Below are 23,065 nucleotides of genomic sequence, written 5' to 3'. Positions count from 1 at the left end.
TAAATCAAAAGAAGTGATAAGTCTATGAATAAAAAAAATAAAATCAAAGCATCTTATTTCCAGTATGCGATATATGTACTGTTGGATCAAACAACAAAAATCATTATTTAAACAAAAAATAAACAATTAACTAGGTTTTTTGTCAGTATAGCATATATGTACTGATGGTTCATACACAAACAACCGAAAAAAACCTAAAACCAGCAAAATAAAACTATTATAATCATATCTAGTAACAAAATGAATAAAAAAACGTAATTATTCAGTATGCATATATTATTGCTGGATCAAACAACAAAAAAATTTTATTTAAACAAAAACTAAACAATTAACTAGGTTTTTTGTCAGTACATCATATACATACTGATAGTTCATACACAAAATGAAAAAAACCTAAACCCAACAAAAGAAAACTAGTATAATCAGATCTAGTAACGAAATGAATAAAAAACGTAACTATTGATCTAGATCTGGATTATTTTCATGAAAATGAAGGAACACTTGATTAATCATGCGTGCAAATTGGAAAACATAATCAAACATCAACTAATCAATGATTAGATCTTGAAACCTTCGAATAAACATTACAAGAAGAATATTAATAAGGAAAATCAACTTACCAAAGGCTAGAATCGATTTGGGTTCTTGAATCGATCAAGATGTTCTAAAAATATATTACCACACTGTTTCATCACAAACTAATCGATCAAGATGTTCTTCGTTTCCAAGCTTTATCCTAATACAAAAAACTAGAAATTAAAGAATGAAGAAAATGAATTGATTTCATTAAATCCAGCATCAGTAGAGAAGAGGATAGGGAGAGAGGGAGGGAGAGAGAGAAACTGAATCTGAGAAGAAAAAAAATATGGAGAGAAACTGGCTTATGTTTCTGTTATATATAGTAAAGGCTATTTTGGGAATTTTAAAAATGCACATAATATTTACACACACGTGTGCAGGACCTGGGCTTAAAAAATTAGGTCCATTTTTCTCCTTTCTTTTAATTATGGACCTACCGTTACTGGGCTTTAGTGGATGGACCTGCCACTAACTAAGAACACTATAATAATACCTATACGTAATTCCTACAATTAAGAACCATCTTTTAGAATTCAGTTGTGTTTAACTGGTTATAATTAAGTTAGATGCAATGAAGCTAGACGTAAGCTGATATTTGAAGTCTGAACGCGTTGAAAAAATAAACTGCAATTTTTGTGGACAGAGGCTGAGGGAATGCAGTCTTCGATGCATGAGAGTTCACCTAAGCATCATCCATCCATGAGAGGTCACCTAAGCATGGCTAGCTAATTCGTGAAAGTTCACTTTGAAAAACTTTGAGTCTAGTTAAATATGTCACGTACAAAGTTATACGTGACTCGAATATCTTTGAATCAGGAATATGACCCGAGTCAGGCATAAGCAAAATGAACGACAATAAACTGATATCTGACTCGGCTGACTCATATCCATCAGATCCAAACAAACAATATCTTAGTTTGGGACTCACTGTCTTATTTGCTCTAACCGTGACAGGTCCTACAACCAGAGGAGTTTACATAACTATAGTGGTTTCAGTTTTTGTTTGTTTGTACGGTAGGAAAAATGAATGGATGGCAAGAGCCTCTTAAGAAAATACGCACACCATGCATCGCTTTAATGTGCCCGGTTATCAACAGTATCTATCAGGTCAATGGAGTGGAGGGGTGATCTCCCTTGCGAAAACAATAAATTAATTATTTTAAATCTAGGAAATTAGAACTTGAATACCAGCGGTTCTATTTCTGTACTGTCGACACCAAGTTGGGTGCCCTGTCGTGCGACACCTTTAACTATTGGCATTAACTCTTGTGGACCCATTTTAGACTTATAAAGAAATGTTGCTGTCGAAACAGTACAACAATTAGCGCCAACAATTTCTAGGTAGCCCTCTACAGTCTAGTCTCCTATTCTTAAACCAGACGTCATTAATTCTCGTTTGCATCGTGAGAAAAAGCTTTCTGAGTTAACATTTTGTGAGCGAAGGAAAAATAATTGTTAAAAGACGATTTCATTAACCTTGCCATTCAAACTGACTTTATTTCAGTGTATGCTTCTTCAGACAGTGTTAGTTTGACATGTTAAATTGATCGGTTAAGTAGTTAGCGGATGATCCCATTCTTGCACTTGCTAAAAATTTCATTTCTCGTTATGTAACTCCTGAAAGCAAATTTAGAAAGATGGGATTGAAATACTACGCGTATGTTTGTTATAGAATGTGCCCAGAATCGGACTCGTTCAAAAAAAAATTAGCATAAACAAAAATTGGCTTCTAGGTATTCATCCTAACGACAACAGAGTATGCCTTCTAGTGGAGGCCCAGCTCGGTTTGTAAACGTTTTATACGACCAGCCAATTAAAATGACTATATGAAACGCTAAAGATCAATTGGGACCTAAGAGCAGTTTCACTTTATTCTCAAACTACAGCTTGGTTGCTTTTCAAAAATCTTGAAACACAAAAGAACAGAAAAGAAATCCAAGCAAAAACAAACCAAATAAATTAAACAAATCAAGAGCCAACCAACAGCACTAGGGTTATGGATAAGTTTATCTTGGCTTTATTGCTAATTATGAGTATGAATTTGTATCCAAAAAGTAATAGAAATTAAACCGAAACCCAGCTTTAGTGACGAATAAAGTGCAGTGCTTTCTCTAAAATGTATGCCATCTTTATTCCAAAAATCATATTTCTGTGTTTTTCCAAAGGTATTTTCAAACTTTAAAGATCATCTCTGTTTGTGCATGGCTATTTGGGGTAGAAAGGCGACTTTCTCCTTTCTTTGGTTCTTTCATGGTAGAACAACTTTATTCGTATTGAGTCACCTCCTCTCAAATTGCGTCACCTAAATGTGAAGTGTGTCAAATATGGATCAGATATGAATCAGCAAAGTCACAATATGGATAGATGACACTGACATTACAGTCTTACACTCCTGTAAACCTTATCTTGATTAGAAAGATGAGGAATAGTGAACTTTACATCTGAAAATGATTTCCAAACCTACAAAATTTGTACTTGGCACCTAAACGCGTAGCAGCAACGTCTACAAAATTTTGTTTAGTATAAGTCTGCTGCATGGGTGGTGAATTGCCCTTCCTTCGGCCCATAAAAAGCCCAAGTACGATTGCTTTATGCAAACCTGTGTCGTATCTACAGCAAAAAGCATGCATGCATCCGTATAAAAAAAGAAGAGCAAAGCAAATCGGCGACAAGAATTCAATAATTTCTCCGTTCATCAGAAAACCTCTTCATCCATGGCTACTTCATTACGTGCTAATGGTAGTTTAAGATTCACACCACAATCCCCATTAGAAACATCAAAAGTTTTTACTCCAAGAACCAAAACCCTAAAGTTTCTAAACCCACGAAACCCTAATTCAACAACAAGGTTTGCAGGAATTCGTGCAGAATCATCACAAACAGTTGATCAAGCAGCTCCATTAACAGGTAATAAACCTTCTTCAAGCTCCTCTACTGATGCAATTGAAAAATTCCTTAAAAGGGATTATAAATGGGGATTTGCATCAGATATCGAGTCTTTTTCAATACCTAAAGGATTATCAAAAGAAACAATTAGATTTATTTCTGCAAAAAAACAAGAACCTGAATGGATGCTTAAATTTAGGTTAAATTCTTATAAAGAATTTTTGAAGATGGAAGAACCGCATTGGTCTGATAATATATACCCACCAATTGATTTGCAGAATATTTGTTATTACTCTGAACCAAAGAAGAAACCTACTTTGAATAGTTTAGAAGAAGCTGATCCTGAGCTTCTTAAGTATTTTGAGAGATTAGGGGTTCCATTAAGTGAACAAAATAGGTTAGCTAATGTTGCTGTTGATGCAGTGTTTGATAGTGTTTCCATCGCTACGACACATCGAGAAACTTTACTAGCTAAAGGTGTCATCTTTTGTTCAATATCTGAAGCAATCAGAGAGTACCCAGATTTAGTTCAGAAATATTTAGGTAAAGTTGTTCCCCCTTGTGACAACTATTTTGCTGCACTGAATTCTGCTGTGTTTAGTGATGGGTCATTTTGTTATATCCCCAAGAATACGGTTTGTCCGATGCCAATTTCAACTTATTTCCGAATAAATGCTATGGAGACTGGGCAATTTGAGAGAACCATCATAATTGCAGAGGAAGGGAGCACGGTGGAATACTTGGAAGGGTGTACTGCTCCAGCTTATGACACTAATCAGCTTCATGCTGCTGTGGTGGAGCTTCACGCTGCAACGGATGCAGAGATTAGATACTCAACTGTGCAGAATTGGTATGCTGGGGACGAGGAAGGGAAAGGTGGGATTTATAATTTTGTCACGAAGCGTGGCATTTGCAAAGGTGACCGTGCTAAGATATCTTGGACTCAGGTTGAGACGGGATCAGCGATTACTTGGAAGTATCCGAGTGTTATTATGGAGGGGGATGATTCTGTGGGAGAGTTCTATTCACTCACAATAACCAATAACCATCAGCAAGCTGATACAGGGTCTAAGATGACACACAAGGGAAAAAGAACAAAGAGTACTATTATCTCTAAGAGTATTTCGGCAGGAAATTCGAGGACTACTTATAGGGGGGAAGTAAAAGTACTTACAGGTGCTGTTAACTCACGAAACTTTACGCAATGTGATTCGATGCTTTTAGGAGATGCTAGTGCTAATACTGACCCTACTCAAGAGCAAAGCAACACCACATCTAAGTTGGAGCATGAAGCTTCAGTCTCTCAAATCGGTACAGATCAACTATTCTTCTTTAAGCAGAGAGGAATTGGTCAAGAAGCGGCCGTCAATGTCATGGTTTCCGGGTTTTGTGGGGATGTTGTTAAAAAGCTTCCAGCTGAATTTGGTGCCGAAGTGAACGAGCTCTTCAGCTTGAAACTCGAAGGCTCTGTTGGGTAAATTATACAACAGTTAAAGCCTCAACAAGAAGATAACTTATATGGGCAGTTTTGAATGAAGATTATGTATCATTTGATTTTGTAAACCAATGCTTAAGGATTCATCCTGAAGCTTCAGGTGATGGTTTTAAGAATGCAACTGATATTACTAGAATCAATGGACAAACATCAAAAAAATTTATTTTCTTGCATTTTCAATATTACCTAGAACTTGCAATTTGGGAACCCACTCCCTAAGCCCCTTCGTCTAAAACTATCAAAGTTTCAATATTTTGGACAAGACCACTGGTATAGCTGCCTAGCCTGCTGGTTGAGGATTCCTAGTGTTTCATTTGCTTAGAGAAAAAAAAATCTATCAAAGACATTACGGACCAAGAACCATGAAACCATCCTGTAATTTTTGGTTTAATATAAGTGTTAATATACTGCTAGATTGATAACTAAGAATGTCAGTCACCAGAGTCAGAATAAAGCAGTTATTTTTTTGGTATCTGACTGTTTCCGTTTCTGTGGTGCTCACAGAATGCCCAGCGAGATGTGCAATGAGGTGCAGTAAGACCAAGCACCGCTTCGATTTTTGCAATGTGGGTTTCACTGATCATAGAAAAGATGGAATCAGTTTCTCCCTCACTTTGTATCTACATAGTCCCTGAAATCCATACAACGAGAACTCATTCACGGCTGATCTAGTCTCAATTGGTCCATTTCTCCAAGGCAAACAAGGGCTTGAAGCAATGGAAAAATATAAATGGCGATACCTACGTCCGTGCTCTTCTCAACTGAAAACCAAACCTGGAGTCAGTCCTTGACGATTGTGTCAAAGCAATGAAGCAGTTGGAACAACGAGCCCGGAAGGCTATGAAGAGCAGTAATGAAATTGTCGAGATGATGATTTTTGATGGTTGCTTCATTATTGAACTCTTCCTGACAGTAAAAACGAATTAAGGCAAAGAAAGGAACCCATATTTGCCAATAGCTGGATGCTTTTCAGTGTAAGGTCTGACATGATACTAATGGATTTTTTCACACATATTGAGGTCTTTTTTGCTAATGAGGTGCAAAAGATTTTGCAATGGAGCTCCATTAGCAAAATCTTAAAAGCTTTGCTAATGGAGCTCTTTACTGGATTTTCAGTGTAAGGTCTGACATGATACTACTATTGTACCCCATGAATCTAGTTGCCAACCTCTGATCCCTATGTTTAGACATGAACACCTATACAATGAATCTAAGCATGACTACATATCAAAAACAAAGAGAGTGAGATTAGTTTAAATGATGCAAATTATCCTTACACATTGAGGGTAACAACTCAGTAGCAAGAGCTAAACTGATAATTGTACTGCATTAATATAATATCTGAAATACATCACAATACCATTTTGATTTCGGACAATGGTTTTTCTAAAGCAAGAGCGAGCTCTAACTAAGAGAAGTTTATTTCATCCACCCATCAAATTGGTTAATTGACATCAGATTCCTTGTGAGTGTGAATAACACAGTCCGATTTTGGATAAGCGACACATGTGAGAACATACCCCTTTTCCATCTGGCTCTCGTCCAGGAAGCATCCATCGGATTGGTCTACTGAACCTGATGTTATCTGGCCGGCGCAGGCACAGCAAGCTCCAGCCCTGCATGAGAAGGGTATATCTACTCCTGCATTCTCAGCTGAGTCGAGGATGTAAGCGTCATCAGGAGCTTCAAATTCACTCTCTGTTCCATCCGGTCCAATTAGCTTCACTTTGTATGTTGCAGTTGCAGATACCTTGAAGGAGGAGGAAGCTTTAAAACCAAATGATTTTGGGGTATTCTTTATTGAACCGAGAGAAGAAGGTTTTTTAGATAACCGGGCATTGGCACTCATGCTCTGTGCTCCAGCTCTCATGATGCAGGAAGAAGGAAGTTTGATAGTTGACATGCTTACACCTGCGGCAAAGTAAGATTGATCACTAAATTGATAACTAATTTCCTGGGATAATTCACAAGACCCTAAATCTGGAATATTACCAGCAAGAGTCCTAGACACTGTTCTTGGAGTCTGACTTATTGCTTTGATTCTTGAATCAGTATAGTTAATGTCCAACAACCAATACTCTAACCAAATATGCAAAGTTCTACCTGATAAAGAAATTGTTGAGATTAATGCATTTTACAGTTTACTGAAATGCAAAAAAAAGTTAGAAATATATATCAGTGTGAACTCAAGAAGTTTGGGGGCCAAGTAATTACTGTAGCTTACTTGGAGTGTTGGTCAAACAACTAGTATATAGCTAAGTTTCCTACTTTTCTATGTTTTAGAAATGCCTAAAGGTCAGTTGTAAAGTCTATAAAGGCCATGTTTCTGTAACAGTTTAGTGCAATGAAAAAAGAGAAGAAAATAGACAAAAACAAACAAATTTGTAACAAGTGAAAAGAGAATTTCAAAGTTAGATACATGAGATCAATCTAATACTATAGAACAAGTTCAAAGTTCAGTTTCTTTCTAAATACTAAATATCCAATATGGAAAGAAACCAATAAAGCCATCCATTTCCCTTGATCAAAAAGGGTTTAGGGTTTGAGAAAATTATTATGACATTCAAGATAACAAGAAGCTGAGATAGAGATCATACTGTTTTCTATTTCTTCTTTCTGCGGAGAATCCGAGAGGGAGAATGATGAAGACAGCGAGTGTGTATGAGAGAATCGGATTCAGAGCGCAGTGTAAATGCCTCAAGAGAATGAGTATTAGGTTGACTCTTTTAAGGTCTGGTTAATAGGCGGAGGATATTCTCCAAATGACTAGCTAGAATTGCCCTGGTACATGATGGTGGGATACCTACCACTTTGTGTATTGTGGTGAGGGTTATCGAGAAGCTGGGTGCGAAAATAGATCTTCCTAGCGGAAATAAAAGGTTAATAAAGTCATTGTCGGCCCACATTAATCAGCAAGCATTACAGGGTTTTACTGGGTTTTTTCAGTTTCTTCTCCACTAACCAGTTCTTTGAAGAAGCTCTGTGCTGCGGAGCTTAACTAATCGCCGATTCAGGTTAGGGTTTATATCCTTACTTCTTCAATTATCATCATGCATGTCTGAAGATATCGTCATCAATCATGTTTCTAGTTGTTTCTAATCCTTTTGTATGTTTAGTAATTTTCTGATTCTTTTGTATAATTTAGTGAATCTAGTCTGTTTTTTTGAAACAGTGAAAGAGATTGTATGTTTTGGTAAGCTGAGTGATAACAACATCACGTTATTCTTTGTTGATTCGGTTGAATTCAATTTGTGTTACTAGTTATGTTGGAATTCCATTTGATTGTTTTTGAATGATTTGGTTAGGGTTTGTAAGATATTATTTGAAACAGTGGATGGATTCGATGTTTTGATAATCCGAGTGTGATTGTATCTTGTTCTTGTGTTCTTCTGTCAATGTGATTGATTTCAATTTCTGTCGATTTTATGACATGATGGATTTTTTATTTTATCAGGATATGGTTGGATTTTCTCACGCCATTAACTACCTCAAACCTTACAAGAACATCAAACAAGAGGAAGAACTTCTTCCCGACCCTGATTTCCTTCAATATTCGATACCACTGGTTAACTCTTCTATCCCTGATTTTGATTTCATAGACGAGTGGCTGAAAGAAACTGATTCCATGGATACTGAAGTTTCGCTTAATAGTAAAGAACTTGCTAATGAAGTAAAATCTGAGCAAACTGAGATTTTAGGTTCTTTGGAGATCCCTTCAGTTCAAGAAACTTGTAAAGGATGAATTGGTGTTGATTCCTCTATTGAGATAGCATTGGATAAAGTTAATCTAGTTGCAACCTCTGAGAGTTCTGATATTGTCGATATGAAAAGTGAGGCTGTTGTTACTTCTGGAAGTGGGAATTGTTTGATTGAAAAGAATTTGATGGTGAGTGGAGGAGGAGGAGGGAATGACGTTTCTTTGGGTGATGATCTGACAAAATCACATAATAGTGACGGTGAAGGTGATAAAGAGAGTAATGAGATGGTAAAAGATAGAAAAGATGGTGATGATAGTAGTGAGTCTGAAGACGAGGATGATGATGAGGACGAAGATGATGATGAGTCTGAGGATGGGTCATCTTCTCGTAGTGAATTAAGTGATGAAGAGGAAGAGGAGATGGGTGATGTTGAAGAAGGGGAACTTAAGGGTTTAGAGGAGTTGATTGGGGAAAGTGACGAGGACGAGGAAGGGTTCTCAGTTAAAGGACCTATTAAGTCCAAGAATGAGGTTCAGGTATATTTTTGTATCTGTCTTAGTTTTTATTCTCTACTTTTGTTAACCTTGATCTAGGTATAGATTGCTAATTGAAGTCATATACCACCTGAAGGCTTTATGATTTCATTGTGCTCTCTAATCATTTTATTATACTAGTTCATTGCAATGTGGTGCTGCATCTGCAGTTAGGTGTAACTGGTCATATTTATATTCCTACTAATTACGTATTGGTATTGCAGGATCTTCCTCCAGTTCCGAAAGTGGATGTCACTCTAGAACCACATCACCAGACACTACCTGTGGGAGCTGTATTGACTGTAAGTTTGTATAACTGTATTACATACATCCCATTCTACGATATCCTTCTAAATGTTTCAACTAGATTATTTATGTTAGTGCATGCTGTTCTGAAAGATGATTGACTAAATATTTCACTAGAAATCACCTTAGGTAAAGTATCCTAGTCCTGATTAAAAAAAAAAGTATTCTAGTTGGTAAGCACGTGACCAATTTAACTTATGACAGGAGTTAGATCCTATTTATGTAAGAACGCTGAACTTATTTTAATTTTTTTTACTAGGATGACGATGTTTTTGCTTGCAAATTTTCAGATTATGGATGCCAAAGTTATTGTACAAGGGGTAGAGCAGCACAATCCTCTGAATTAAGGCTCTATCCTTTGGATAACAGAAAACAGATCAGTGCTTGTGTTGGTGGATGAAATTTTCGGGCCTGTTAAGAACCCGTACTACGTTGTTAGATACAATTCAAAAGAGGAAGTCCCTGCTGGAATATCTGAAGGTACCCTAGTCTCCTTTGTTGTGGAGTTTGCTGATCATGTCCTCAATGACAAAAATATTTACAAGAAGGGGTATGATGCGCCTGGTGAGAACGATGAGGAGTTGACTGATGAGGCTGAATTTTCGGATGATGAAAAGGAAGCTGAGTACAAGAGAATGCAAAGAATGGCAAAGAGGGGTCCTTCAGATGATAAGAAGCATGGGGAGCGGGACTTTGTTGGAAAGGAAGCTGAGTACAAGAGAATGCAAAGAATGGCAAAGAGGGGTCCTTCAGATGATAAGAAGCATGGGGAGCGGGACTTTGTTGATAAGAAGAAGTTTCAACAGAAGCCTAGAAATGTGAATAATAATCAAATTTCATTGCCACCTTCAAGTGTTCCTCCTCACCAGATCCATGGTGGTTCCGGTAGTTCTTCATCCCCTTTTGGAACAGGAATGGCAAATAATTTTAGGCCTCCTTTTGGCCCATCTACCTCACAGGTCCCACAAGCTTACAGTGGTCCTGCTCCACAGCAGCATCCACCGCCTTCCAGCATGGGTCCTGCACTACAGCAGCATCCACGGCCTTCCAACATGGGTCCTGCACCACAGCAGCATCCACTGCCTTCCAACATGGGTGTCACACAACAACAGCATCCACTGCCTTCCAATATGGTTTGGCCAACTGGGCCGCCGTATCAGCAGAACAGGAATGGTGGTTCCGGTAGTTCTTCATCCCCTTTTGGAACAGGAATGGCAAATAATTTTAGGCCTCCTTTTGGCCCATCTACCTCACAGGTCCCACAAGCTTACAGTGGTCCTGCTCTACAGCAGCATCCACCGCCTTCCAGCATGGGTCCTGCACCACAGCAGCATCCACGGCCTTCCAACATGGGTCCTGCACCACAGCAGCATCCACTGCCTTCCAACATGGGTGTCACACAACAACAGCATCCACTGCCTTCCAACATGGTTTGGCCAACTGGGCCGCCGTATCAGCAGAACAGGAATGGTGGTTCAGGTAGTTCTTCATCCCCTTTTGGAACAGGAATGGCAAATAATTTTAGGCCTCCTTTTGGCCCATCTACCTCACAGGTCCCACAAGCTTACAGTGGTCCTGCTCCACAGCAGCATCCACCGCCTTCCAGCATGGGTCCTGCACCACAGCAGCATCCACGGCCTTCCAACATGGGTCCTGCACTACAGCAGCATCCACTGCCTTCCAACATGGGTGTCACACAACAACAGCATCCACTGCGTTCCAACATGGTTTGGCCAAATGGGCCGCTTTATCATCAGAATGCTGGTTTCCCCATGAATGCAATGCCATTTGTCCCATATCAACAACCTCAGCCGTTCTATCATCCACAAATGTTTACAGGATTCTCAAGTGGCCCCGCAATGCCACAGCATTTTAATCCTAGTCAACCGCCAATATTAGGTCCAATGCCATATGGGCCATCAAATATCCTGCCAGGAATTCCACCAGCTATGCCTGTGTTCATGAGCCAACCTGGATTTAACCAGGGAGCTATTCAGATGGGTTTTCAGGGTTTCCCTCCACGCCCACACATGAACCCTGGAGAGCAAGGAGTTCCATCCCAGGGATCACTCAATCAAACTCATATAAATGTGGGAGAGCAAGGCGTTCAGTCTCAAGGATCAGGACCATTAAATGAGCAGAACAATGGAGTGTGATCATCTTCAACACAAGGAAAATTTTCAGCTCAGAATAGGGTTAATAATCGGGTAGCAGCATGTGGAAGAAGGCCATACAGTCGAGGTGGTGGGAGGGGTCGGCATTAATTGAGGTATTGTCTTCTCATTTACAGAATTAGAGTGCTCTATAACCTGCATCACGTACATTTGTATTAGCAATTTTAAATTTCAAAAAAAGGGCTGTTTGTATTTGTTAATGTTTTATCCATGCTATCTTTCATTTACAGGCTTGTGCGGTTGTGCCTTTTGTGGACCCAAAACATGAATTGAAAGTAATGTAACTTGTTGATGCTGCAGGCATGCTTCTGAAAGTATTAAACTGGCTTGCAAATATGTATACAAGGGTGCCACACCAGGAAGCACTTTGTCAGGTATGAAGAAGTGATGGGTCTCTGATCATCTCATGTTAGGTTAAGCAGTTTAAATTGGGTTTGCTAATGGGCGCTTATTATCACAATCTAGTGCTCTGTAAATCTAATCCACTTATTTGAACGCTTAACATGTACAAATAGTGATTCGGTGGTGAAACAACTTTCTGTTGGGACTCAACTGCAATGATATATTTTCTGCCTTGTTACTTCCATGGGTACTGTTTTATAGGCTTTTATTTCCTGTCAAGGTTGCTTATCGAGGAGAAAAGGCTAGCACAAGCTGGGGCCCGAGACAGTACCCTCGACTCGTCCGCATCTTTAAACCCCAAATGTTGATATCGGATTTCGGAAACTTAAAGCATGGAGTGTTCAGAGGGTGAGAGGAGACAGAGAAACCTATGTAACTCTAATTTTCCTGTATGTCAAAATTTAGCAACCCATAATCTGTAAAAATATTATCATCGGGATGTATATATATATATACTAGGTATCACCCCGGCCTATGGCCGAGGCTCAACCTTAGCTTTTTCCGATTTTTTGTTGTTGTTTGCGGCTTACGACCCTAGTGTTTTCTGATCGTGTCAAATTAGCCGAGGCTTACAGTCCTGGCCGTGGTCCCCTATGCAAATTCCAGTATTTTGTTGGTCGGGTCAAATTAGTCAGGGCCTACAGCCCCGACCGTGATCCCTTACGCAAATTCAAGTATTTTATTGGTCGTGTTAAATTAGTCGGGGCTGATGGCCCTGGCCATAGTCCCCTACGTAAAATTTTGTATTTTGTTGGTCTGGGCAAATTAGTCGGGGCCTGCAGCCCCGGCCGTAATCCCCTACGCAAATTCCGGTATTTTGTTGGTCGGGCCAAATTAGCCGGGACTTGCATCCCCTGCCGTAGTCCCCTACACAAATTCCGGCCTACGGCCGGGGCTCAACCATTTTTTATTTCTTTTCTTTTTGTTGTTTGGTCCCTTACACAAATTCCAGTATTTTGTTTGTCGTGTCAAATTAGTCGGGGCTGTAGCGCAAATTCCGGTATTTTGTTGATCGGGTCAAATTAGTCGGGGCTTACAGCCCCGTCCGTGGTCCCCTACACAAATTCCAGTATTTTGTTTGTCGGGTCAAATTAGTTGTAGTCCCCTACGCAAATTCTGGTATTTTGTTAATGGGATCAAATTAGCCGGGGCCTACAACCCCGACCGTAGTCCTTTACGCAAAATTCAGTATTTTGTTGGTCGGTATAATTAGCCAGGACCCACAGCCCTGCCGTAGTCTCGCAAATATCTGACGTTGCCGTATGGCCCGTATCTGATCGACTATATATCCCAAATATTGATGCTCAATATCAATAGGACGCTTCAAAAAAGAAAAAAAAAGGATAAAAAAACTATCAATCCCGAAAAGAAAAGTCCAAGTCCAAATCTTAACCACGTTGCAAAAGGAAATTAATTTTTTCTTCCTGTTTGTACACTGCTCACAAAAAAAGAAAAACCAAGCGAGTCCCACTCGTTTTTGTTTTGCGCTTTCACGCTTTACTTTTTCTTTTTGGTAGCTTAGGTGTGTAAGGTCAGGTTAACTAATAAGGGCTCGTTACTTTGGTGGTCGGGCAGAGCGTATTTCAGAACCATGTCTAGCTTGAAATTAGTTTTGGCACGGGCCACGACATAATCTATGTCGTCCAAAATAATTAAATATCAAGAGATCAGACGGACGTCTATATAAGACATATAACCAATCGATCTGCATCGTAGGATGACGAAATCGATGGTCGGATTTGTAAGGCTACACACACAACACTTCTTTTTATAATATATACTAGGGCTCAACCTTTTAGAGTTCTGTTTATTGTTTGGTCGGTCGGCCAGTGTCTTCCCATATTTTAGTCCATCTATAATAGTCGGGAGTATATTTAGTTAGTCCAGTCAATACCACAACGGTCCTGATATTTAGTTGGTCGTGTCATATTATACCGTGTTAGTTAGTCGGGTCACAATAGCGTGTTCAATTAGGCGGGTCATAGTAGCCGGATGGGGCCGGGGACTACGGCCCCGACCGTGGATTAGAAAATTTAAAGGCAAATATGATATCCGCATTAAATTTAGCCGTGATTAGGTAAAATCTATAGAGTCTTCAAATTAATATTTGTTTTTTTTTGGTAAAATCAGAAAGGATATTTATAGTTAGTGTATGAAAACTTTCAAGGAAACTTTGATCAGATCAATCGTAAGCAACAGGATAAGTAAAGTAGGCGAGAGCGACACGCATTAGGAAATGTTGATTCGAGTCACATAAGGAAATGGTTGAGTCTCGTTTTGCACCGGGTCGGGGCATAATCCCTGCCGTCTAAAACAAAATATTAAAAGAAGATCATCTCACGAACCGACGGACGTAAATATCTCTCAAAATTATATGTCTAAAACGGACGGATGGATAGAAATCTCGCCAACTATCTTTGTCAGCCGTCGGATTGCCGAAATCAAGGGCCGTCTATTACCCAAGACAGACATCACTTCTTTTTATAACAACCTTATTATTACTTCAAATTCATATATTCTTATATCGTGGCATCAATCCCGAACGTCCAAAATAATAAAATCCCCGTCATATATACAACGGACGGATGTACATTTCGCGAACTAACGGTCCAAGCGGAAGAATGGCCAAAGTCAATGTTTGGATCTGTCCCAAGGCTAATTTGTAATATGCGTGAATCTAATATCTCTATACATGGTTCTAAAATTGTACATAGAATATTAGTAAACTACACCGAGTTTGTTTGTCCATTTTGTTGTACAACTTTGTCTCCATTCAGCAATTTGTACATTTGCATCCTCAAAGGTCTGATTGACCGAGTCAAACTTTTAGGCTGTTCATTTTTTATGTTTTTGGGGAAGGTTTTATGCTTGCTCATCGTGCTTTCTTTAAATTGCAAATTAAATTATGTCATTGGGTATTTAATTTGCAAGAGATGATTTCATGGGGTGCTATTCGTGTTTTTGAGTTCGTGTCTATTTGGTAACATTTTCTTTTTGCTTTGTCTTAATTTGCTGCGAAAGGAAGAGAATGAAGCACCAGGTTGCACCCAGGTGAAGCTTCCTGCCCAACAGTTTTCTCCAATTCCTTACTTTACTTACCATAACTTAGTTAGTTTAACTTGATACCTAGTACATATATAAATACTGTGATATTGTGCTAATGTCCTACGGCTGTCTACATTGTTTTTGAAAAAAAAATTGCGATTTTTTTTACATTGGTTTCCTTTTTTTTTTCCCTTGTAGATGAAACATAAGTATCTCTCAAAACGTAGTCAGATAAGGAAATTTGAATATATCCCTCTCCCATATTTTTATTAGGAAACGTAATTAACGTGGTATTTTTTTCCCGATATATAATGGTCAAGACATCTTATTATGGAAGCATAGTCAAATCAGGAAACCCAACAATCCGAGGGACGTCTATATAGAACATATAACGAATCGATCCACGCCGTGGGATGACGAAATCGATGGTCGGATTTATCATGATACACACACAACACTTCTTTTTATAATATATATATATATATATATATCTTATAATTTCACAAAAAAATCACAACATGAAACTTGTACTGAGCAAGACATTTGTATTGATATATGATTCATACTGATCTGTTCATGATCTGTTCAATCAGTTAGAACTTAGAAGCACAGTACAAATTATTTATTTGTTTCTCTCGAAAATTTAGGCCATAGAACGATTGCATCAAGCATCTTATTTTCATGCTATATTTCTCAACCTTTTTCGTTTTCGTTTTGTTGTTTGATCGGCTGGTCCGTATTCTACCAAAATCTATTTTAGTCATTCGAAAAACTAATTAGATTATAACGGTCAAACATCGAGCTTATAAGTTAGTTCGGACTTGCGTCCCTAGTATTTGTGGTTGTGTCAAATTAGCTGGAACTTACAGCCCCGACCGTGGTCCCTTGAGAACACCATAGTATTTTGTTGATCGGGTCAAATTAGCCGGGGCCGTGGTCCCTTGAGAATACTATAGTATTTTGTTGGTCAGGTCAAATTATCCGGGGTTTACAGCCCCGACCGTGGCCCTTAAACATTCCCTAATGTTTTGTTGGTCGGGGTTGTGACACTTAAATCTCGCACATAAATCTTTACCATGTTTTTTATTTTATTTATTTTTTAAAAATATCTTTTAGATTAGTTGAGGCTAACTTAAATTTTCTTGAGAAAGTTATGCTACAAATCATTATGCTTATTGGATGATTGCACGTTCAAATGACTTATTCGATGGACCAGAGTATATCTGGTGTATACGAATAATCTTCATGGAGGGTCATCCACCAAACATAATCCAAACAGACCCTTAGCCATATGTTTACCGTGAAGATGTATTAGTAAGGAGATATTTGGTTGCATTAATCATAAAACCTCTTACCCAATTCACTCCTCTTCCTCTATTAGGTTTTCTTTCTTCTCCTTTCCTCTTTAGACCAATTTTTTTTTAAATCATCAGCTCTGTTTTCTTTTATTTCACCGTATCCATCCTTTAAATCATCCATAATAATAACTTAGTAATAATAACTCAGTATTATTATGATATAGAGAGACGAAGTTAAGAATTAGAAGTCGTTAATGGAGGGGAAGAACTATAGATAGAAGACCATCTGTTGGTGAAGCCGTTAAAGAATGATGCTCTTTTGTTCTATAAATACATCTACTTAGTGTTAGCCTATATTAACGGAAACTTAGTCAAATTAGGAAATCCGACGCTGCAGTCAAATTAAGAAATCCAAGGATCCGACGCTGTTAAATAATCTTTAGAATCATATTTTTATTAGGAATCCAAGGGATCGGACGGACGTCTATATAGGACATATAACCGATCGATCCGCATCGTGGGATGACGAAATCGATGGTCAGATTTGTAAGGCTACACACACACCACTTCTTTTTATAATATAGACTAGGTATCACCCCGTGCCTACGACCGAGGCTCAACCTTTTTCGTTTTCGTTTTGTTGTTTGATCGGCTGGTCCGTATTCTACCAAAATCTTTTTTAGTCATTCGCAAAACTAATTAGATTATAACGGTCAAACATCGAGATTATAAGTTAGTTCGGACTTGCGTCCCTAATATTTGTGGTTGTGTCAAATTAGTCGGGGCTTACAGCCCCGGCCGTGGTCCCTTGAGGATACCATAGTATTTTTTTGATCGGGTCAAATTAGCCGGGGCCGTGGTCCCTTCAGAATACTATAGTATTTTGTTGGTCAGGTCAAATTAGCCGGGGCTTACAGCCCCGACCGTGGCCCTTAAACATTCCCTAATGTTTTGTTGGTCGGGGTTGTGACACTTAAATATCGCACATAAATCTTTACCATGTTTTTTATTTTATTTGTTTTTTAAAAATATATTTTAGATTAGTTGAGGCTAACTTAAATTTTCTTGAGAAAGTTATGCTACAAATCATTATGCTTATTGGATGATTGCACGTTCAAATGACTTATTCGATGGACCAGAGTATATTTGGTGTATACGAATAATCTTCATGGAGGGTCATCCACCAAACATAATCCAAACAGACCCTTAGCCATATGTTTACCGTGAAGATGTATTAGTAAGGAGATATTTGGTTGCATTAATCATAAAACCTCTTACCCAATTCACTCCTCTTCCTCTATTAGGTTTTCTTTCTTCTCCTTTCCTCTTTAGACCAATTTTTTTTTAAATCATCAGCTCTGTTTTCTTTTATTTCACCGTATCCATCCTTTAAATCATCCATAATAATAACTTAGTAATAATAACTCAGTATTATTATGATATAGAGAGACGAAGTTAAGAATTAGAAGTCGTTAATGGAGGGGAAGAACTATAGATAGAAGACCATCTGTTGGTGAAGCCGTTAAAGAATGATGCTCTTTTGTTCTATAAATACATCTACTTAGTGTTAGCCTATATTAACGGAAACTTAGTCAAATTAGGAAATCCGACGCTGCAGTCAAATTAAGAAATCCAAGGATCCGACGCTGTTAAATAATCTTTAGAATCATATTTTTATTAGGAATCCAAGGGATCGGACGGACGTCTATATAGGACATATAACCGATCGATCCGCATCGTGGGATGACGAAATCGATGGTCAGATTTGTAAGGCTACACACACACCACTTCTTTTTATAATATAGACTAGGTATCACCCCGTGCCTACGACCGAGGCTCAACCTTTTTCGTTTTCGTTTTGTTGTTTGATCGGCTGGTCCGTATTCTACCAAAATCTTTTTTAGTCATTCGCAAAACTAATTAGATTATAACGGTCAAACATCGAGATTATAAGTTAGTTCGGACTTGCGTCCCTAATATTTGTGGTTGTGTCAAATTAGTCGGGGCTTACAGCCCCGGCCGTGGTCCCTTGAGGATACCATAGTATTTTTTTGATCGGGTCAAATTAGCCGGGGCTGTGGTGCCTTCAGAATACTATAGTATTTTGTTGGTCAGGTCAAATTAGCCGGGGCTTACAGCCCCGACCGTGGCCCTTAAACATTCCCTAATGTTTTGTTGGTCGGGGTTGTGACACTTAAATATCGCACATAAATCTTTACCATGTTTTTTATTTTATTTGTTTTTTAAAAATATCTTTTAGATTAGTTGAGGCTAACTTAAATTTTCTTGAGAAAGTTATGCTACAAATCATTATGCTTATTGGATGATTGCACGTTTAAATGACTTATTCGATGGACCAGAGTATATCTGGTGTATACGAATAATTTTCATGGAGGGTCATCCACCAAACATAATCCAAACAGACCCTTAGCCATATGTTTACCGTGAAGATGTATTAGTAAGGAGGTATTTGGTTGCATTAAACATAAAACCTCTTACCCAATTCACTCATCTTACTCTATTAGGTTTTCTTTCTTCTCCTTTCCTCTTTAGACCAATTTTTTTTTTAAGATCATCAGCTCTGTTTTCTTTTATTTCACCGTATCCATCCTTTAAATCATCCATAATAATAACTTAGTATTAATAACTCAGTATTATTATGATATAGAGAGACAAAGTTAAGAATTAGAAGTCGTTAATGGAGGGGAAGAACTATAGATAGAAGACCATCTGTTGGTGAATCCGTTAAAGAATGATGCTCTTCTGTTCTATAAATACATCTACTTAGTGTTAGCCTATATTAACGGAAAATTAGTCAAATTAGGAAATCCGACGCTGCAGTCAAATTAAGAAATCCAAGGATCCGACGCCGTTAAATAATCTTTAGAATCATATTTTTATTAGGAAGTCAAGAGATCGGACGGACGTCTATATAGGACATATAACCGATCAATCTCCATCGTGGGATGACGAAATCGATGGTCTGATTTGTAAGGCTACACACACCCCTTCTTTTTATAATATATATATATATATATATATATATATATCTTATAATTTCACAAAAAAATCATAACATGAAACTTGTACCGAGCAAGACATTGGTATTGATATAGTGTAACTTGGTTCAATATCCACCGAAGGAAAACCATCCTATACAGTTTCTCTCCCAAAATTTCTCCAAACGGGTGAGCAATTATTGATTTTGACTTGCAGTTTATGGGCAGTCATACAAAATATGACTTGAAGTCATATTCATGTCCCAACCGGCCGGCGACCAAAGATGGCAAGGCAAGGTTAGTTGGTTGATATAGGTGGGTTCGACAGGAGTAACGCAGGGACAACCACAGTCCTTGTTCGACAGGAATAACGCAGGAATAACCGTTGGATCGAACATTTCATAATTTGAAAAAAAACAAAAACAAAAACCGAGCATTATACTTGCAGACAGCGGAAGTAATGAAGAGCGGTGAGAGAAGTTTCCGGTGGCTTCTCTTACTCATTCTTGCTTTGGTGAAATTAATTTATGATCATTTTCTTTAGTATCAGGAATTTTTTTGAATATATATTAGTCGAATAGTTATGAATTTATGATCATTTTCATTTGCAATTCAGAAAAACAGTTACAAAAAACTCAAATATCTCGCGCCTCTTTTAAACGACCTGAAAACTCAACCGTTGTGTCTGAAACAGAAGATGACTCAAAACATTAAAATCACACCTCTTCGCAGGAGACATTTCGTTGCCAAAAGACACCTGAGAACAGTCACCATTTGTCCAATAAATACTCCAGAATCCCATTTGTTTGCATCCATAACAATTTCTGTAGGTCATCTCTGCTTCTTCATCATGGCATCTCGTAATGATAATGATAAGCCAGTAACGATCGAAGAACTGCGTTCCTTCCACAGGATCGACAGGGATGTCTACAGAATGTTAGCAATTAACTTAGGGAAAGATCCTATACTTTCCATGGCAGTCATTGCTTTATGGATATTTATGGAAGAACTAGGCTACCCTAGCATCATACTGGAATTGCTTATATACCAAAACCATCTTTTAACAAGTTGGGCGTTTGATGAAGCGGTATCCTCAGTTTATTATATCATTACCAGCACTCCTCCCCCGCCTTTGCAAGGAACTTCAATAACAGACATGCCCACAACGTTAAGATTGTTACAAGATTATGGGTCTCGACTGTACATTTCAAAGAATTCACTGTTTGAACATGCAGAAATTGGGTACACTTCTCTGACACAAACTATCGGAACAGTTTTCTACAGATTGTTTGGAGATATTTTTAGAGAAGCGACGCAGAGGAATTTTAATCTTAATCTGGGTTATGGTGGTGACGAGATTTATGGAGACGGTAACACTCATGGTCAGGAAGAGACTGGTAATGTTGTTGAACCGGAACCGGTGGAGCCAAAGAGTGTAGTGTTTGGAAACGGCATTCCTCCTGCTCCTCTGCGTGATGAGACAAATGAATTCAGGAAACTCGAGGTCGGTTCTTCATCTGGTACTAAACAGTGTGAGAATATATCTGAAATCGGCGAACCCTCAACACTGCCTATAATTGAGGAACAACAAACAGTACAAGTTATTCCGCCAGATGAACGAACTATGTTCATTACGTTCTCTAGAGGATTTCCCATTTCCGAAGTCCAACTTCGTGAATTCTTTATCAGGTGATAATAGTTATCCATTTTTTTTATTTTTTTTGAGTTAGAATTTTGAGTGTGAAAGTTTACTTATTGATTAACATTATGAAAATTGCAGGACATATGGCGATTGTATTGAAAGCATCTACATGCAGGAGATCAAGCCACCTCAACGACAATCAATGTTCGCTAAGATTGTGTTCCATGCAAGCGAAATAATTGATCTCATCCTGGCAGGCGAAACTAAAGTTCGGTTTTTTATTAATGGACGTCACATCCAGGCTAGAAGATTCGAGGCCAGGGAAGGTAGTCGTTGAGTTGAATGATGGCATGCTCATAGGCAACATGTATTGGGATCGATAGTCAAGTACGTGCGCCATCGATGAGTTTTCTTATTATTTTCCAGTACTATGAAACTGCTCAGATGAGCTTCTTATTTAAAGACTCCATCTAATAAAATTGGTCACTGTAAACGTTATTATTAATTTCAATGATTTCTCCATGTAAACTGTAAGTCAATTCTTATATCCACTGCGTATCGCGCGTTTACAAATCTTTTGAGCCACATAAAGCACTAATGAATTTAATTTCCCCTAGGCAACAACAGCCATCTCATGGCGGTTGAATTATTATGATAATTCAATGAGACATGATTGTTTGAAAACGATTAATAAGAAAATAATTTTTTAAAATTTTAATAAAAAATTATAATTTATCGTTTTCTTTTGTGAATGAAATTTTTTAGTCCCACATTTTGGAGTTTCCAATTTTTAATAGTTTTAAGAAACTATATAAACTTATTAGTCCCACATGGTGGAGTTTCCACTTCCTAAATTGTTTTATTCCATTATATAAAGAAATCCACTACTTTTGTAAAATCTATGGGAAAGGGGTTGCTCCCTAAGGGAAAATATTTTATAGCGTTTCTTAAGAGTTCGCGATTTTCCTTGACGTTTTTTCGGAGTTGCCAAGCTCAAGTTGAGCATCTACTACATATGCTAGTAGTGGAGATATACGTCCTGTTAGGGCTATAGCATCACTCTTGAGTGTAGCCGGGCGCTAATGTCTTAAGGGCAACGTGTTGAACACGTGACTCACTCGGTTTTTCCAAAGTTTTGCCTTGTTGCTGTTGTGGAGATATGAGAAGCTCGTTCGTTTCGTCAATCGATCAATTCCATTAATTATAAAGGAGATAAGTATCAATAACTTTTGCTTATTTGATTTTTTCTTTATTTTAATTATTGCACCCAACAATCTTAAGACATTATAATTTGTAATAATCGAAAATGGTTGGTTGGTTTGTGAATCATGGATGTTAATTGTGGAGTGAAAAACAAAAACAATTTTTTTGTCAGCTGTAGAGTTTCGAGATTATCTCTTAACCTAGAAGGAATTTCGATGAACCCTTTTGACACAACGTAGTAGACATCCTGATAGTTACACCCACGTAAAATTTCAGAATTTTTGGAGTTGTAAAAGTATTTTTTTGATATTTTACAAAACAAATAAATGTTCCTGAAAAATTCTGACGGGCAAACTTTTGTTGTTAACTAAAGTATTTTTATGGGGTAATCATGAGTTTTTTGATATGGTGGTTCAAACGAAGTTGGTAAATCTAGATATTATCTTCAAAACTCATATTTTATCTTACGTTTCGGAACTAAGTTTTGTGAGATGTGGTGTATTAGGTGATTGGGAAATTACCGTGTCCGTGGTCAGAGTATAAACGAAGATTGTGACATGAAATTGAAAAGGAACATGGCTATCAGGCGCATGTGGATGAACACAAGTCTTCCAAAGCTGACAAAGGCGGGAATATCAAACACAACTCTAACTGTAGTCTTCATAAGAAAGGTATGTTTCGTAAAACTGAATCCGGCATTACTTTAATTAAGGGTGATTGTTATGTTTGTAAAATTCCGGGCCATACGGTAGTAAAGTGTAGACAACATAAAACCTTAATAAGTAGAAATTTAATGCTAATTTAG

General features: G+C 38.0%; 5 protein-coding genes across 7 annotated transcripts; 4 read left to right on the top strand and 1 right to left on the bottom strand.

Annotated features, from left to right (window-relative positions):
• Nucleotides 1–3,071: 3,071 nt before the first annotated feature.
• On the top strand, nt 3,072–5,127 carry LOC113314438 (UPF0051 protein ABCI8, chloroplastic-like). The gene has a single exon (XM_026563231.1). The coding sequence runs from the start codon at nt 3,294–3,296 to the stop codon at nt 4,941–4,943; it is 1,650 nt and encodes a 549-aa protein (XP_026419016.1). The 5' UTR covers nt 3,072–3,293; the 3' UTR covers nt 4,944–5,127.
• A 1,090-nt stretch (nt 5,128–6,217) lies between these two features.
• LOC113313602 (ferredoxin, root R-B1-like) lies at nt 6,218–7,676 on the bottom strand. Of its 3 annotated transcripts, none has more exons than XM_026562396.1 (2): nt 7,558–7,676; nt 6,218–6,871 (listed from the first exon to the last, which is right to left on the bottom strand). In XM_026562396.1, exon 2 carries the CDS (start codon nt 6,861–6,863, stop codon nt 6,405–6,407), a length of 459 nt encoding a protein of 152 aa, XP_026418181.1. In that variant the 5' UTR covers nt 6,864–6,871; nt 7,558–7,676; the 3' UTR covers nt 6,218–6,404. The 3 variants fall into 3 exon arrangements, with proteins under 3 accessions (XP_026418181.1, XP_026418180.1, XP_026418179.1); XM_026562395.1 differs by having other exon boundaries at nt 6,218–7,063; nt 7,558–7,654; XM_026562394.1 differs by lacking the exon at nt 7,558–7,676 and adding an exon at nt 6,953–7,087.
• LOC113313601 (prothymosin alpha-B-like) lies at nt 7,322–9,929 on the top strand. The gene is made up of 4 exons (XM_026562393.1): nt 7,322–7,974; nt 8,415–9,194; nt 9,416–9,493; nt 9,788–9,929. The coding sequence occupies exons 2-4, from the start codon at nt 8,784–8,786 to the stop codon at nt 9,842–9,844; spliced, it is 546 nt and encodes a 181-aa protein (XP_026418178.1). The 5' UTR covers nt 7,322–7,974; nt 8,415–8,783; the 3' UTR covers nt 9,845–9,929.
• On the top strand, nt 9,853–12,580 carry LOC113313600 (extensin-like). Its single transcript, XM_026562392.1, has 3 exons — nt 9,853–11,766; nt 11,902–12,045; nt 12,294–12,580. The coding sequence occupies exon 1, from the start codon at nt 10,133–10,135 to the stop codon at nt 11,651–11,653; it is 1,521 nt and encodes a 506-aa protein (XP_026418177.1). The 5' UTR covers nt 9,853–10,132; the 3' UTR covers nt 11,654–11,766; nt 11,902–12,045; nt 12,294–12,580.
• A 7,669-nt stretch (nt 12,581–20,249) lies between these two features.
• LOC113308798 lies at nt 20,250–21,536 on the top strand. Its single transcript, XM_026557251.1, has 2 exons — nt 20,250–21,104; nt 21,196–21,536. Exons 1-2 carry the CDS (start codon nt 20,266–20,268, stop codon nt 21,392–21,394), a joined length of 1,038 nt encoding a protein of 345 aa, XP_026413036.1. The 5' UTR covers nt 20,250–20,265; the 3' UTR covers nt 21,395–21,536.
• Nucleotides 21,537–23,065: the final 1,529 nt, after the last annotated feature.

The sequence above is a fragment of the Papaver somniferum genome, chromosome 9, assembly GCF_003573695.1.
Source record: "Papaver somniferum cultivar HN1 chromosome 9, ASM357369v1, whole genome shotgun sequence".
NCBI classification, from domain to species: Eukaryota; Viridiplantae; Streptophyta; class Magnoliopsida; order Ranunculales; family Papaveraceae; genus Papaver; species Papaver somniferum.
Note: the sequence above shows the minus strand (reverse complement) of the source record. Positions and strands in the feature narration are given on the sequence as shown.